This window comes from Pristiophorus japonicus, chromosome 16 (assembly GCF_044704955.1).
Source record: "Pristiophorus japonicus isolate sPriJap1 chromosome 16, sPriJap1.hap1, whole genome shotgun sequence".
NCBI classification, from domain to species: Eukaryota; Metazoa; Chordata; class Chondrichthyes; family Pristiophoridae; genus Pristiophorus; species Pristiophorus japonicus.
In genome coordinates this window covers 36,272,279-36,286,467 of record NC_091992.1, presented here as the reverse complement: position 1 = coordinate 36,286,467, position 14,189 = coordinate 36,272,279, and the positions used below count along the sequence as shown (strand labels likewise).

General features: G+C 41.2%; 1 protein-coding gene across 2 annotated transcripts in view; it reads right to left on the bottom strand.

Annotated features, from left to right (window-relative positions):
* auts2a (activator of transcription and developmental regulator AUTS2 a) overlaps positions 1–14,189 on the bottom strand; it is a 1,264,571-nt gene that overhangs the window by 38,154 nt on the left and 1,212,228 nt on the right. For both annotated transcript variants that reach the window (XM_070857211.1, XM_070857212.1), the window contains 2 exons: positions 7,292–7,387; positions 3,912–3,983 (listed from right to left, as the gene is read on the bottom strand). In XM_070857211.1, the coding sequence (XP_070713312.1) occupies positions 3,912–3,983; positions 7,292–7,387 (168 nt within the window). The remainder of the gene's footprint in view (positions 1–3,911; positions 3,984–7,291; positions 7,388–14,189) is intronic.

Genomic DNA, 14,189 nt, shown 5'->3' with positions numbered 1-14,189 from the left:
AGGCTGTGAGCCTCAAAATTTACCACAGTTTTAAAATTAAGTGCTGTGGGCCGGGTTTCCCAGGGCTCAGGAAACCTGGCAACTGACGGGAGGCGAGAAAGGGCAGATCCAGCAGGTCAGTGCCTTTCCAGCACTGCTTGTGAGTTAGGATCTCCCCCCTGACCTTTCCAATCTCTCCACTCCCTCCTGTCCTTCTCTCCGCTCCCCGGATGCAGCCGACCAGCGCAAGCCTTCCCACACGGCAGGCAGCCAACCACACAATCTGCCGTCCAGGAAATCGAGAAAAACATTTGAAATTAGGTCCTCGGGGTTACCCGCATTTTCGGGTTTTCTGGCCGTTACGAACCTCCACCTTGTCTTCCTGTAAATATCAGGGCCAATCTTTCTAGGCTAATGGGAAATGTGCAATCTTGCACTTTAATCATGGCTGCTGTCTGATGTACTCATTGTTTCTGTGTTCCTATTCAAAATATTGCAATATAATCAAATTGTCGGAAAAGTCTTCATGTTATTTGCAGACCTATTTAATGATCTATCATTAACTTGAATTAACTTTATAAAGGAGAACCGAACAATTAAGATATCTGCCAACAATTAAACCCTTTATCATTATCCTTTTTCTATGGATCGTGGAATGAATAAACACGATTACCAAACTGAGACACTAGCTTGAACCACTGAGTGCTTTTATTTATTACAAAGGAACGGATGAACAGCATACATGTTGACACCATGAGCTATAACCTTCCCAACACGCCTCGACATATAGATCAACAGGCACAACATGCTTTCTCGCGAAACATGGACCCTAGGCTAACTCTTCCTGGCTCAAGCTTTAAAACATAGACTGTTGACTGCAAAATTTACACACACATCCCGATTGCTCTCTCTCCAGAATTAGAAACTAGGAATATAAATCTGCGAGATAATCTCTGCCTACTGATCTGTCAATATTAACGGGCTTCAACCAATCAACGCTCTTTCCAAAGAACGCAAAGTCATTATCAGTAACCAGGGAGTTTGCAAATAACAACTTGGATTTATATAGCGCCTTTAAAGTACTAAAATGTTCCATGGTGCTTCACAGGAGCATTATCAAACACAATTTGACACCAAGCCACATATGGAGATATTGGGAAAGATGGTCAAAGAGGTAGGCTTTAAGGAGCGTCTTAAAGGAAGGAGAGGTAGAGAGGTGCAGAGGTTTAGGGATGGTATTCCAGAGCTTAGGACCTCAGCAGCTGAAGGCATGGCTGCCAATGGTGGAGCAATTCAGATTGGGGATGCACAAGAAGCTAGAATTGGAAGAGTGCAAAGATTTCGGAGCGTTGTAGAGCTGGAGGAGCTTGAAGAGATAGGGAGGGGTGAGGGTGTTGAAAACAAGGAAGAGAATTTTAAAATTGAAGATATTGGTGGACCGGGAGCCATGGGCGATGGGTGAGCGGTGCAACTTAGGATATAGGCAGCAGAAGTCTGGATGAGGTCAAGTTTATGTAGGGTAAAAGATGAGAGAGCATTGGAATAAAGGCAGATGATGATACACTACTCATGATTTACTTAAATGAAATAGTCATTCATCAATACTGAATGAAGGCAAACTCTATTAATGGCCTTTCAATGATGCTCATCATTGAATGCAACTCTTCCACTTAAGCGTCATCTGGAGCCTGCTCCTGTTCTCATTTTGTGCAGTTTGTGTATATGAAGAATGCTGCAGCCAGTATGTTTGGAGCTGAACTGATGTGTTTCTTTGAGAAATACCTGGGGTGATACCGGTTTAACCCTTAACATGCTGGTTCAAAGAGTACAGGATTACAAAAATCCACTTTGTCACAATGCCACCATTGAACAGCGACTTCTAAAAACACAGCATTGGCACCAGTGGGCAGGTAGTGGTAATACAGCCACTGAAGCGTACAGATTGACAAGACATTCACAATCATTACATTTCCCAACCTTGTCTTAATTCACAAAATATGAAATGTAACAACTGCAAGTGTTTTATCCTCTGCCAGCATCAAGCACTGCTCTGTCAGCTGTAACATATTTCAGCCTGTTCTTCACCAATAGTGTTCAAGTCTCAGATGACCAACTTCTCCTCTAATAGTGTCGAATCCCATGGCGTGCGTCCTTCTGCACTTTCTGAGCAAGATTCTATAATTAGTCCTAATTAGGGCAGAATATTAAACAGTGGAGAGAACTGCTGTCAACTGGGAAAAGAACCAGTACCTTATTTCGTTGCCGCAAAGGACATCAGATGCCTATGTAGGATCAGATAAATCCAACATTTCTTTCATAAATCCACCCCCAAACTCTAAACTGTTCCTCTGATCCTGTCCCTAGCAAGTCTGAAATGGAAAAAGCGTTGTGTATGCAGAATAATAATGTCAGTGTCCAAGATGTAATATTGATTACATTCTGGAGACTGTTATAAAGCGATCTATTATGATGTGCACACTCCCATTCTTGACCATCAATATGTGGGTTCTGTTGTGGATTGTGCCCATCTGACCTCAACCTGGCATGTAAGGATAGTGATGCTACTCGTAGACCTCCCCACGACGAGCATATTTGTTCTGTTTCTTAGTCTCGATAAAAAGAGGGTACAGCACAGAAGAAAACCATTTGGCCCATCGACCCTATGCCACTGCTAGCTCTTCAACTGGAGCTTTCTATTCTAATCCCATTTCTGTGCCATTTACAAAAAGTAGAGAAGTCCTGCTACAACTGTACAGGTATTGGTGAGGCCACACCTGGAGTACTGTGTACAGTTTTGGTCTCCATATTTAAGGAAGGATAGACTTGCATTGGAGGCTGTTCAGAGAAGGTTCACTAGGTTGATTCCGGAGATGAGGGGGTTGACTTATGAGAATAGGTTGAGTAAGTTGGGCCTATATTCATTGGCGTTCAGAAGCATGAGAGGTGATCTTATTGAAACTTATAAGATAATGAGGGGGCTCAACAAGGTCGATGTAGAGAATATATTTCCACTCATAGGGGAAACTAAAACTAGGGGACATAGTCTTAGACTAAGGGGCCGCCCATTTAAAGCTGAAATGAGGAGAAATTTATTCTCTGAGGGTTGTAAATCTATGGAATTATCTGCCCCAGAGAGCTGTGGAGGCTGGGTCATTAAATATATTTAAGGCGGAGACACAGAATTTTGAGCGATAAGGGAGTAAAGGGTTATAGGGAGTGGGCAGGGAAGTCGAGCTGAGTCCATGATTAGATCAGCCATAATCTTATTGAATGGCGGAGCAGGCTCGAGGGGCCAAGTGGCCTAGTCCTGCTCCTATTTCTTATGTTCTTATATACATTCTTGCTTTTCCAATACTTATGGAATCATACAATCTTACAGCACAGAAGGAGGCCATTTGGCCCATTGTGCCTATGCCGGCTCTTTGACAGCTATCCAATTAGTCCCACTCCCCAGCTCTTTCCCCAAAGCCCTGCAATTCTCTGCCCTACAAATATTTATCCAATTCCCTTTTGAAAGTTACTATTGAATCTGCTTCCACGGCCCTTTCAGGCAGTGCATTTCAGATCATAATAAATAAATTGTTATTGAATTGTCCAATTTCCTTTGGAATAATGTTGGCGTCTTTGCCAGGGATGTTAAATTCCCCAATATTTGCCCCAGTTCTGAAATCCGTATTGATGAGGGCAGACATTGGGTGGTAACTATTGGTATGTCTCTCCGCCGGGTTAGAAAACAAGTCAACACTTAGTGTAAATATTTCCATCCCCGGCATTGACAGTTTGCTGGTTTAATTGGGAATTTAAAACCTATTTTAACATGCAGCATGACAATATAGCAGACATTAAACAACTAGAAGATTACCCAAGGTTATTGCTCTAATAAAAAATGGATTACAAAGAGACAGCTTTTATAGAAATCAGCCAACATTTACCCTGGGGTCTTTCTGCAGCAGGGTATGGGGGACTGCTCCAGGCCTTCCTGCCACATCAATGGGATTGGAGGTCTGTGGAGGAAGATAGAAAAGCCTGTTAATGTGGAAAGATAAACCATTTCTGACAGTTCGGTTGAGCAGGTGAAATGTTTAATTTAGGCGAGCAACTGTAGGAGAACAAAGCAGCTATGTTCTGAGTCGGAAACAGCAGCTGGCGACTTTTCTTACACATTTCTAGCCCCTTCTTTTGTGCGCTGTTTATAACCCTGCAATTGTTATGAGAAACAACAGCATTCTGCTCCTATTTTGGTTGATGTATTACGCCAAGCATACATCTTCAAACTGTTGTTATGTTAGCAAATAGATTATTGCTTCAGCAAGCTTTGGGGAAAAAAATAAAGGCAAGAGATAGTAACACTGGGAAATGTAACATTTCCCATTTCAGGCACCAAGCAATAAAGTCATCCACCACACACCTCAGGTGCAGAATAAAGCCCCAACAGCGTGTCTTGATCCCAAGCTCAGAAGAACTGCTTGCATTCCTGCAACATTTTCCAGTTGCTACACCAGCTACCCTGTGGTCTCCCTGGCTGAGATTGTCTAATTAGTGTCAAATTATACGGCCACAATTAACTGTTCTGCTTTTACTTTATCCCAACATGGATACATTTCAGATACTGAGCAGTTCTTTCAAATGTCATAGTGACTTCACTTTCTTCCATGCCGAGGCAAAATGTGAAGTAACTTTTTCTTTGGCTTCAAATCTTCCTGCACCATCAAAACTAGCACGACCTCATTATGGGCTCACAGCCAATAGGAACTGGGTTGGAACTGCCCAAACTCATTTCACATAGGACTTTAACAGTCTATGCTATATTTAAACCCAGCTCCCATCATCAGAAAGCCTGTGTGGTAACCCACTGACAAACCTAGTCAATTCCACACTCCAATCAGTTGCACATATGACACATTCCACAGCCTATTTCATAAGGCCACAAGAGAATCAAAGTGACATCATACATGGGGAGTTCAATGGGGAGGCTTTAAAAGGATAGACGAGGAATCCTACTTTGTGGCTTTCAGCATTATTCATGTAACGTATCTGACCTCACTGAGTTTAAAGTTAGAACATAATCGACTGTCATACATTGCTAGAATTCAATTACTGTAGAGCTAAAGTTACTTGTAAGAAGCTGATTGACTGTGACTAGTTTACTGGCCTGTGTCTGCAATATTAGTCTGTGCAACACTTCATATAAAACAACTTTGGAAGAAATTAATGGATTTGAAAGAAAATCCAGTGGACTATTTTAACTTAACGGTTCTAAAATAGAACTGCCACTAATCCTGTTTACCAATTACATTTTGGAGGTCTTGGTAAGGTTTTAACAGAATTGTGCAGTAATGGATGAGATCAAATAATGACCAGCCTCTTCTCAGTTTCACAAAAACGTAGATACGTAGTCCATTATTGCTTGGGGCTGTTCAATTGGTCTCAGTTTGCTTGAACCTGATTTGCAGTAGACCTTGGAAACATTGAAGCCAGGGCTAGTAATCAGATGTCAATCTTATGTTAGAATCAACCAATCAGGGCTAAGTTTTTTTTAAATGGGCAGATTAGAATAAATTTGGGGATAATTATAATAAATCTGACTATGATTAAACATTACTCAGAAGGGTGACTGAAAACAGCCACTGAAGTGTTACACCTATAGGAAGTGTGCACCGGTTAAGACTTTTAATATATATCACAGATAGATATATATTTCTGTTTTTGTCTCCCTGCTATCCTGAGTCAGTACCATCTTTCCTTATTTAGCTCGGACAGTTGAACACCTTGGGTTGTCCACCTCTCATGGTTACTGGCAGCATTATTCCATGATCAGCCAACAGCAGATGCATTTTTGTGGGGCAATATTGGCCGAAGTTTTCTCATTCTGAGCTGAGGCATTTTATCAACAAAGGAGACTTCAATATGCAGCCAAACTGACTTGGTAAAACTCAGGGAATTACAAGGTGCAGATAATAACACCTTCCTGTGATAACATAAAGCAGTTTCCTCACACGTTCTTTGTATAAATTAGATCTACAAGGTGTGCAGCGGGAAAAAAAATTGCATCTGCTTCTTTGAAGATAGGTCACATTGAAACAATTCATCGCGTTAACTGGATGTGACTGTTACAATTTCGGCCTTTCCACAACACATTTTACTCAGCAAAAAGGTCATTTCCATAAGCAGACCTGTGTCTCCTACGAAGTGAGATTTATAACCTTTTTCGTGATGTGAATGGAACATGACACAGGGCTTACAATGACTCTTCTACCATGATATGATACATTGGGAGTTACATGGGCTATCCACCACAACCCCATCTGCTTCAGTGGATGGAAAATACCAAAAGTCTGACTAAAACCAAGTGTCACATGTATTTACAAGCAGCTTAATTACATAAAAGCAGGTACACAGAGCAAGAGGCTACTTAAACTGTTTCAAAACAATAAAAGGGTTTTACATCTTTAGACGTCCACTTCAATAACTTTTCAACTTAGTTTCTGATGAAATGTGTGTAACACTCTTTTCCTGCTTCATCGTGGAACCAGGCAGTCACAGACTTGATGGGCCAAATGGCCTCCTTCTGTACTATTCTATGATGTCTTCAGGGACACTCCCAACTCCTTATAGAATTTTTTTTTAGGATTCCAAAGGAAGATTTCTCCTGATGACCTCACAATAGCGGTACAATTGCTACAAGTGTTAAATTTGAGATCGCAACAACTACCATTTTTATGTCTTTGAGGCAAACGCACATATATCAATACTTCAAAGACATGAGGTAATTTTTTGATACAATTAACATATGAATAAGAGTAGCAATGTCATTAAGGGGACCTGACTGGGAATTATCTACTTCTCTAAATAGGCTTGCCTATTGGTTTTCCCTCCTAGTGCCAAGACAAAATAACTCGGTCTCAACCACAGCTAATTTAAGTTAATTTTAAACTCACATTATTCCATCAAAGCTAATATCAAAAATTAAACATAAACCTTTTTGTTTGAGGCATGAGGAGCTCTATGTCCATCACAGTGATATCAATATGACTAAAATAACAAACACCTTTTCTCTTTCCCAAACCAAAAAGAGAGTTCACCAAACATCTTTTCCTGTTTGATGATTTGAAGAATTATTTTAGAGCATGGATCTGATTCACAGTCAGCTCAAACAGGTAATGAAATCTCCTTCCCTTAGTTACTGTTTAGGGTGTCAAGGTGACCTCAATTTAGAATCTAACTGACAAAAGTTCCCAACACAGACCTTTAATCATCAGTGACACGTCAAAAAATAGGAGTGGAAAATGGGGAAGAGGGATTTCAGGGTTACCTTAGGCTGAAATGCTCCTTGCAGAGAGCCAAAAGGACCTGTAGGTGGAATCATGGGAGGAATTCCAGACATGGACGGAGGATATGAATGAAATAACTGCAGAAAAGAAAAGGAGGCATGTTTCAGATTTGCTGATTACAAATGATAAAGTGTACAACAAAAACTAGCAAAGCATTTAGCACCTCTTTTATATACTGCATACTTTATTTACAAGTAGGTTAGAACGGCAGCTTTGGAACAGGATTTGGTTTCACCAGCATCTTAAAACCAAACAGATTTAATTCTTTGCTCATAGGAATGTTGAAACAAGAAATGGGCGCCCACCCAACCTGAAGGCTCAAGTTCGAATTCAACATCTCCAAAAATCACTATGAGAAAGCCAATTTCTTTCAAGCCGATCTGCTCTAAACTGGCCTATTAATCTACATGCTACTAGAACATGGGCGAAGACTTGATGATCTTTCACCACATTTCCCTCCGCTGCGAATGGCAGTTAAAATGGCAGTGCGTGCTGACAGCAGCAAGCACAAGAATATATTGCAAACTTGAAAAAGGCTCTGTATTTGTCTAAGCTCTCCACGCGCTCTCCACGCACCCTCCCTGCCAATGAAGCTATTCACATGGAAACCTTGGCACATGTCCTTTTTGCTTTGGAATTAATATATTATTATGGGAACACAGTTCCATTTGAATGATTATCCATGCACATACACACACAAGCCAAACAAGCCAAATGGAATCTGCAAAAACTCAAATGGCTCTGTCGAACTGCATCCTCCCTCGAACTTGAATGCGCTTCAATTTTGGGATGGAGTTGATCTGTACTCAATGCCCTATTATTATCTTCCAGCTGGAAGAGCATCATCACTGTGGCCATAAACTTCTCCAGGATCATCAAAACTAAGATATGGCAACATTAGCTTTCTTGCTAAAGCCTGTGCATGCACAAGCTAATGGGCAAGTCTGTAGTCTGCAGGCATTTTGTGGAGTCGCACTACTGCGAACACACTATAATCCTTTGAGGAAGATGCACTGCAAAATTGAGTGAACATTAATCCCTTGTGCAACCTTTGTGATTTCAAGTTCGTTTCCCATAAGTATATAATATCCGTAAAAGAGGAAATCTTTCTCGTATTTTACCCATAATTATAAACTATAAAAAAACAAATATCATTGTAGATCAGGCACCTCCCTTGTGCTAATTGAGGAGGAAAAGGAAAGTGGCCTACAGCCATACTGTCTTGCTTCACCCACTATGAGGGATCAAATAACACAGCCATTAAAATTCCCGATATATTATGTTGTTCAAAGGTTTTCAAGCCTTCTAATTAAAGTTTGCTCTTCAGATTCTCATGGTAAAGATACGGTAAAACAGGCTTAAGGGATCTGTAGCCTAGTATGTGCAGTTGACAAGAGTACTGGTGAAATCACTTCCTGCCAGAAGCAAAGAGGCAATATGCAAGCATTACCAGCAACCAATAGCTGTAATGAGGAGTGCGAGAACCTGTGATTTATAGTGCCTTGATTTTACTATGTGGACCACACCTAACAAACCCCTCATACACATTAAGGACATGAACATTATTGCTGAGAGTTGGGACTGTATAATAGTGATTGAATTAATAGACTACACATGGAATGTATACGAGAGGGCAGTGAGATGACCTGCTCCAAGAACTCTGCTAATACCACTTTTGTGCAAGAGTAGATGGATGTCAGCCTCTCGCTTAGTGTTACTTTCTTCCTCTTTGGGGAAACACTAGCCTCTACACGGTGCTTTCCCACAGAAGGATGATGGAGATTAGCCACTTGGAAAACATGTCTTGGGTATAAGAACTACCATCACATGTAAAATGCACAAGATTCAAACAGAGCCATCATGCCACTCACTTACTGTTCTAAATGGATCACTTTCTCATATATACACTGTTCAACAACCTCCATATCCTCTTGAATTTTTAGGGCAGCAATTCAATTTTGTTTTTTCATTTGCTACCTACCAATCAGGTCTGATCGTTTCGCAGTGAATCTGGGCCACATAAACAGAAGCAAGTTCTGCCAGCACTTTGGGGATAGATCTTAGTCCAGTGGTGAGGTTCACATGGCAAACTGTACATTTTGAGCATTTAGAAGCTGAGGCAAGCACCGCCCCTCAGATAATCGATGCACTTCACCAACTGGACTTTGTATTTAATTTGGGGGCCCAACAAATATCGTAGTGCAAGACGACTAAGAGTTTTGAACCCTGATCATGTCAGGTATGCTTTCAGCTTAGAGGCATTTACTCTGGTTCAATGAGTATCATTGGTTTTAAATCATTAATCCCAGGCCCAACCACCATCCAGAACAAGGCCCAGTTTGTGGAGGTTGTGTATGCTGCAGATAGATCCAGCGCAATGGAAAGCAGCAATAACAGCAAAGAAAATGTATGGCCATTATTGATTATTGGTATGGAGCATTAAGCTTAGAAGTAGTAACTGAATTAAGTCAAATATTTTGACTGCACTCAAATAAAGAAACTTCTTCACTATAGCCAGTGAGGAAATCTTACACTACCTTACATCGAGTTTGCTGAGGGGTACAGCCACTTAAAGTGGGAGTACATAGCTTCTATTGACCAGCATCTAAAGTTATGCTAAATAAAACTAACGGTGCACTATACATTGCATAAGTAACTTTTGAATTTGCTTTACTGAAAATAACCCTCCATCAGTAACACTGAAACTGGATATTCTCTTAACTTTTAACAGATGTCATCTCAGGAAGGTGGAGTTCAGTAAAACCCAACTCAATACTGTTTTCCCGGTGAATGGTTTTGTTTTGACCAGATACAGTATTCCCTTTTGATCCTATTTCTGAATGCAAGATGCAAGCCTTCAGCTGATTAAAGCACCATGCTATAACCTTACAAATCACCTCTGGCATTTTGTGATTGCTACAGTTTGTTTTTACTCCTTCATAAATTTCATTTCTTTTGTCAAAGTAACTCTCAGGAAACTAAAGCTGAATTAAGGCCACTACCGTTTAAAAAAAATGCCCGAGTCCAGGAATTCTTGAAATGCATTCAAGAGAACTTTTTTAGTCAGTATGTAGCAAGCCCAACACGAGAGGAGCGGTCTTGGATTTACTTTTGGGGAATGAAGCTGGGCAGGTTGAAGGGGTATTAGTGGGAGAGCACTTGGGTGCCAGTGACCATAATTCAGTCAGATTCAAGTTGGTTATGGATAAGGACAAGAATAGGCCTGGAATAAAAGTTCTGAATTGGGGAAAAGCTAATTTTGCTAAGTTAGGGAGTGATTTGGCCATAGTGGACTGGAAACAGCGACTTGTAGGTAAATCAGTGTCGGAACAGTGGGAGGCATTCAAGGAGCAGATCCGGAAAATTCAGGCCAAACATGTGCCCTTAAAGAAAACGGCTGGGAAAAATAATTCTAGAGCCCCAGGATATCTCGGGACTTACAGGGGAGGATTAAGAAAAAAAGGGACCAACAGCTAAATACTATAGAATCTTTAGAGGAATATAGAAAGTTAAGAGGCAAAATTAAAAAGGATATTAGGAATGCTAAGAGAGAGCACGAGAAATTCTTGGCCAGTAAAATTAAGGAAAACCCTAAGATGTTCTATAAATATATTAAGAGTAAGAGGGTAAACTATTAGAGACCATGAGGGTAATCTTTGTGTAGAGATGGAAGATGTTGGTACGGTTCTCAACGAATACTTTGCATCTGTTTTCACAAAGGAAAGGGGCAATGCAGATACTGCTATGAAGGAGGAGTGTGATATTCTGGATGAAATAAATACAGTGAGTGAGTAAGTATTAAGGGGTTTAGCAGCTTTGAAAGTAGCTAAGTCCCCAGGCTGTTGAGCGAAGTCCTCTTTGGATCTGGGCATGGTGCCGGAGGATTGGAGGACTGCTAATGTAGTATCCTTGGTTAAGAAGGGAGAAAGGGATAGGCCGAGTAATTACAGGCCTGTCAGCCTAACTTCACTGGTGGGAAAATTATTGGAAAAAATCCTGAAAGACAGAATAAATCTGCATTTGGAAAGGCAAGGATTAATTAGGGACAGTCAGCATGGATTTGTTAAGGGAAGATTGTGTTTGACTAAACTGATTGAATTTTTTGAGGAGGTAACCAAGAGGGTTGATGAGAGTAGTGCCTACGATGTAGTATATATGGACTTTAGCATGGCTTTTGATAAGGTCCCATATGGTAGACTGGTCAGGAAGGATAAAGCCCATGGGATCTAGGGCAAAGTGTCAAGTTGGATCCAAAATTGGCTTGGAGATAGGAAGCAAACGACAACGATTGATGGATGTTTTTGTGACTGGATGTTTCCAGTGGGGTTCCGCATGGCTCAGTACTGGGTCCTTTGCTTTTTGTGGTATATATCAACGATATAGATTTGAATATAGGGAATATGATTAAGAAGTTTGCAGACAACATTAACATTGGCTGTGTGGTTGATAATGAAGAGGAAAGTCATGGGCTGCAGGAGAATATCAATCTACTGGTCAGGTGGGTAGAGTAGTGGCAAATGGAATTTAATTCAGAGAAGTGTGAGGTGATGCATTTGGGGAGGTCTAACAAGGCAAGGGAATACACATTAAATGGAATGACACTGAAAAGTATAGGGAACAAAGAGACCTTGGAGTGCTTGTCCACAGATCCCTGAAAACAGGCGGCCAGGTGGATAAGGTGGTTAAGGCAGCATACGGAATACTTGCAATTATTGGCCATGGCATAGAATATAAGAGCATGGAGGTTATGCTTAAATTGTATAATACTTTGGTTAGGCCACAACTGGAGTACTGCGTGCAGTTCTGGTCGCCATATTATAGGAAGGACGTGATTGCACTAGAGAAGGGCAGAGGAGATTTACTACGATGCTGCCTGGAATGGAGAATCTTAGTTATGAGAACAGATTGGATAGGCTGGGTTTGTTCTCATTGGAACAGAGAAGGTTGAGAGGAGACCTCATTGAGGTGTACAAAATATTGAAGGGCCTGGACATAGTGGAGAGTAAGGGCCTATTTCCATTGGTGGAGGGGTCTATAACGAGAGGGTATAGTTTTAAGGTGGTTGGTGGAAGGTTTAGAGGGGATTTGGTGGGGGTGCTTCTTTACGCAGAGGGTTGTGGGGATTTGGAACTCGTTGCCTGGAAAAGTAGTGGATGCAGAAACCCTCACCACTTTTAAGAGATGGTTGGATGGGCACTTAAAGTGCAGTAACCTGCAGGGTTATGGACCTAGAGTTGGTAATTGGGATTAGACTGGATGACCTTTTGTTGGATGGCACAGATATAATGGTAAATACTGCAGGGAATAGAATACGGCCAGCATGATCTCCTGGACTCATTTCGATCGCCTTGATGGGTCGGAGAGGAATTTTCCCAGATTTTTTCTCCCTAAATTGGCCTGGGTTTTTATCTGGTTTTTGCCTCTCCCAGGAGATCACATGGCTCTGGTTGGGGTGGAGCGTAGAATGTTTTAGTATAAGGGGTGTCGCAGTTGTGTGAGGCGGACTGGTTGGGCTGGGTGCTCTTTGCCTTTCAGTTATTGTTCATAGGTTTAGATGTGAAATTTAGGGCTGCTGACCAAGGGCTGTGTGGCTCTTTGTCGGCCGGCGCAGACACGAATGGCTGAAATGGCCTTCTTCTGCGCTGTAAATTTCTGTTTCTATGTTTCTAAGGAATCCATACCAATCTGCTAGTGCTAAGTAATGGTCAATGCTTGCAGTTAAATGTCATATTCTACACAGTGTGAATCTTCTCATCTTTAAAGAGGAATACTTCCAGTAATCTCTTCAAGGATTAGTATCAGTAATGGTGTTTGTAAAAACCCATCTGGTTCACTAATGTCCTTTAGGGAGGGAAATCTGCCGCCCTTACCCGGTCTGGCCTATATGCGACCCCAGACCCACAGCAATGTTGACTCTTAACTGCCCTCTGGTAGCTCACCGCCTTCTCAAAGGAAATTCTGGATGGGCAATAAATGCTGGCCTTGCCAGCGACACATCCCGTGAACGAATAAAAAAAAAATTGATTACAGGCAAAAGGTAAACTTCTATAACAATTTGCTTGATATTTCTGACTGCCCTAGTAAATGTTTACTACTTGAAAAAATTGGAATTTCGTAAAAGAAAAACACTAGATATAAAAATAATTTTAAATGTTCATGTATTTGGAGACTTTCCAATGAATAATAGGCCTATACAGAAAATTCCAGCAAGGTGGTCTCTGCTCATCTGGAGACTGGGAAAAGTGTGTGCCTGTGGGGGAAGGATATCTCACCTCTCCTAAGTTCCATTCTATGGAGTTAAGATACATAAGGTTAGGGGAGTCACCTGTACAGTGAAAAATATTTTAAGTGGTTGAATCTGCACAAAGGTTCTCGATTCTGTAAAATGTTCCTTTCTATTTGATCCTATGAGTGGAACATTCAGCCACAGAAGTGGAAGACCGGTCTCTGTTTGAGAGCACTGGCTCGTTAACTTTCTGCAGTCATTCATTCTCACTCACTGATAACTTGCTTTATTTTGTTACTACTTTTAAGCTCTGCAGCTGAACAGCAACTTATCAGAGTGTGTGTGTTGCACGGAAGCACACCAATGACCAAGCAAAGCTTTAGATGCAAGAGATTTGAAAATGAAGTGGGAAAGCAGCTCTGCTGTGGGAATACCAATGATCGCAGCACAGTCAAAGAGCAGCTCACAGCAATGATTTAAAAACCCTTGAAGCACTGTCGGTTAAGTGTGATCTCAGGCTTACAACAACCCTATTTACACAAACGGCGATCCAATCAGGTCTATACTGAATGAAAGAGACCATGCCCCTTTTGATAGCCGAGGTGGGCTACAATTCAATGTGCCATTTTCTTTTTTTGTTCAACACCTGTCAT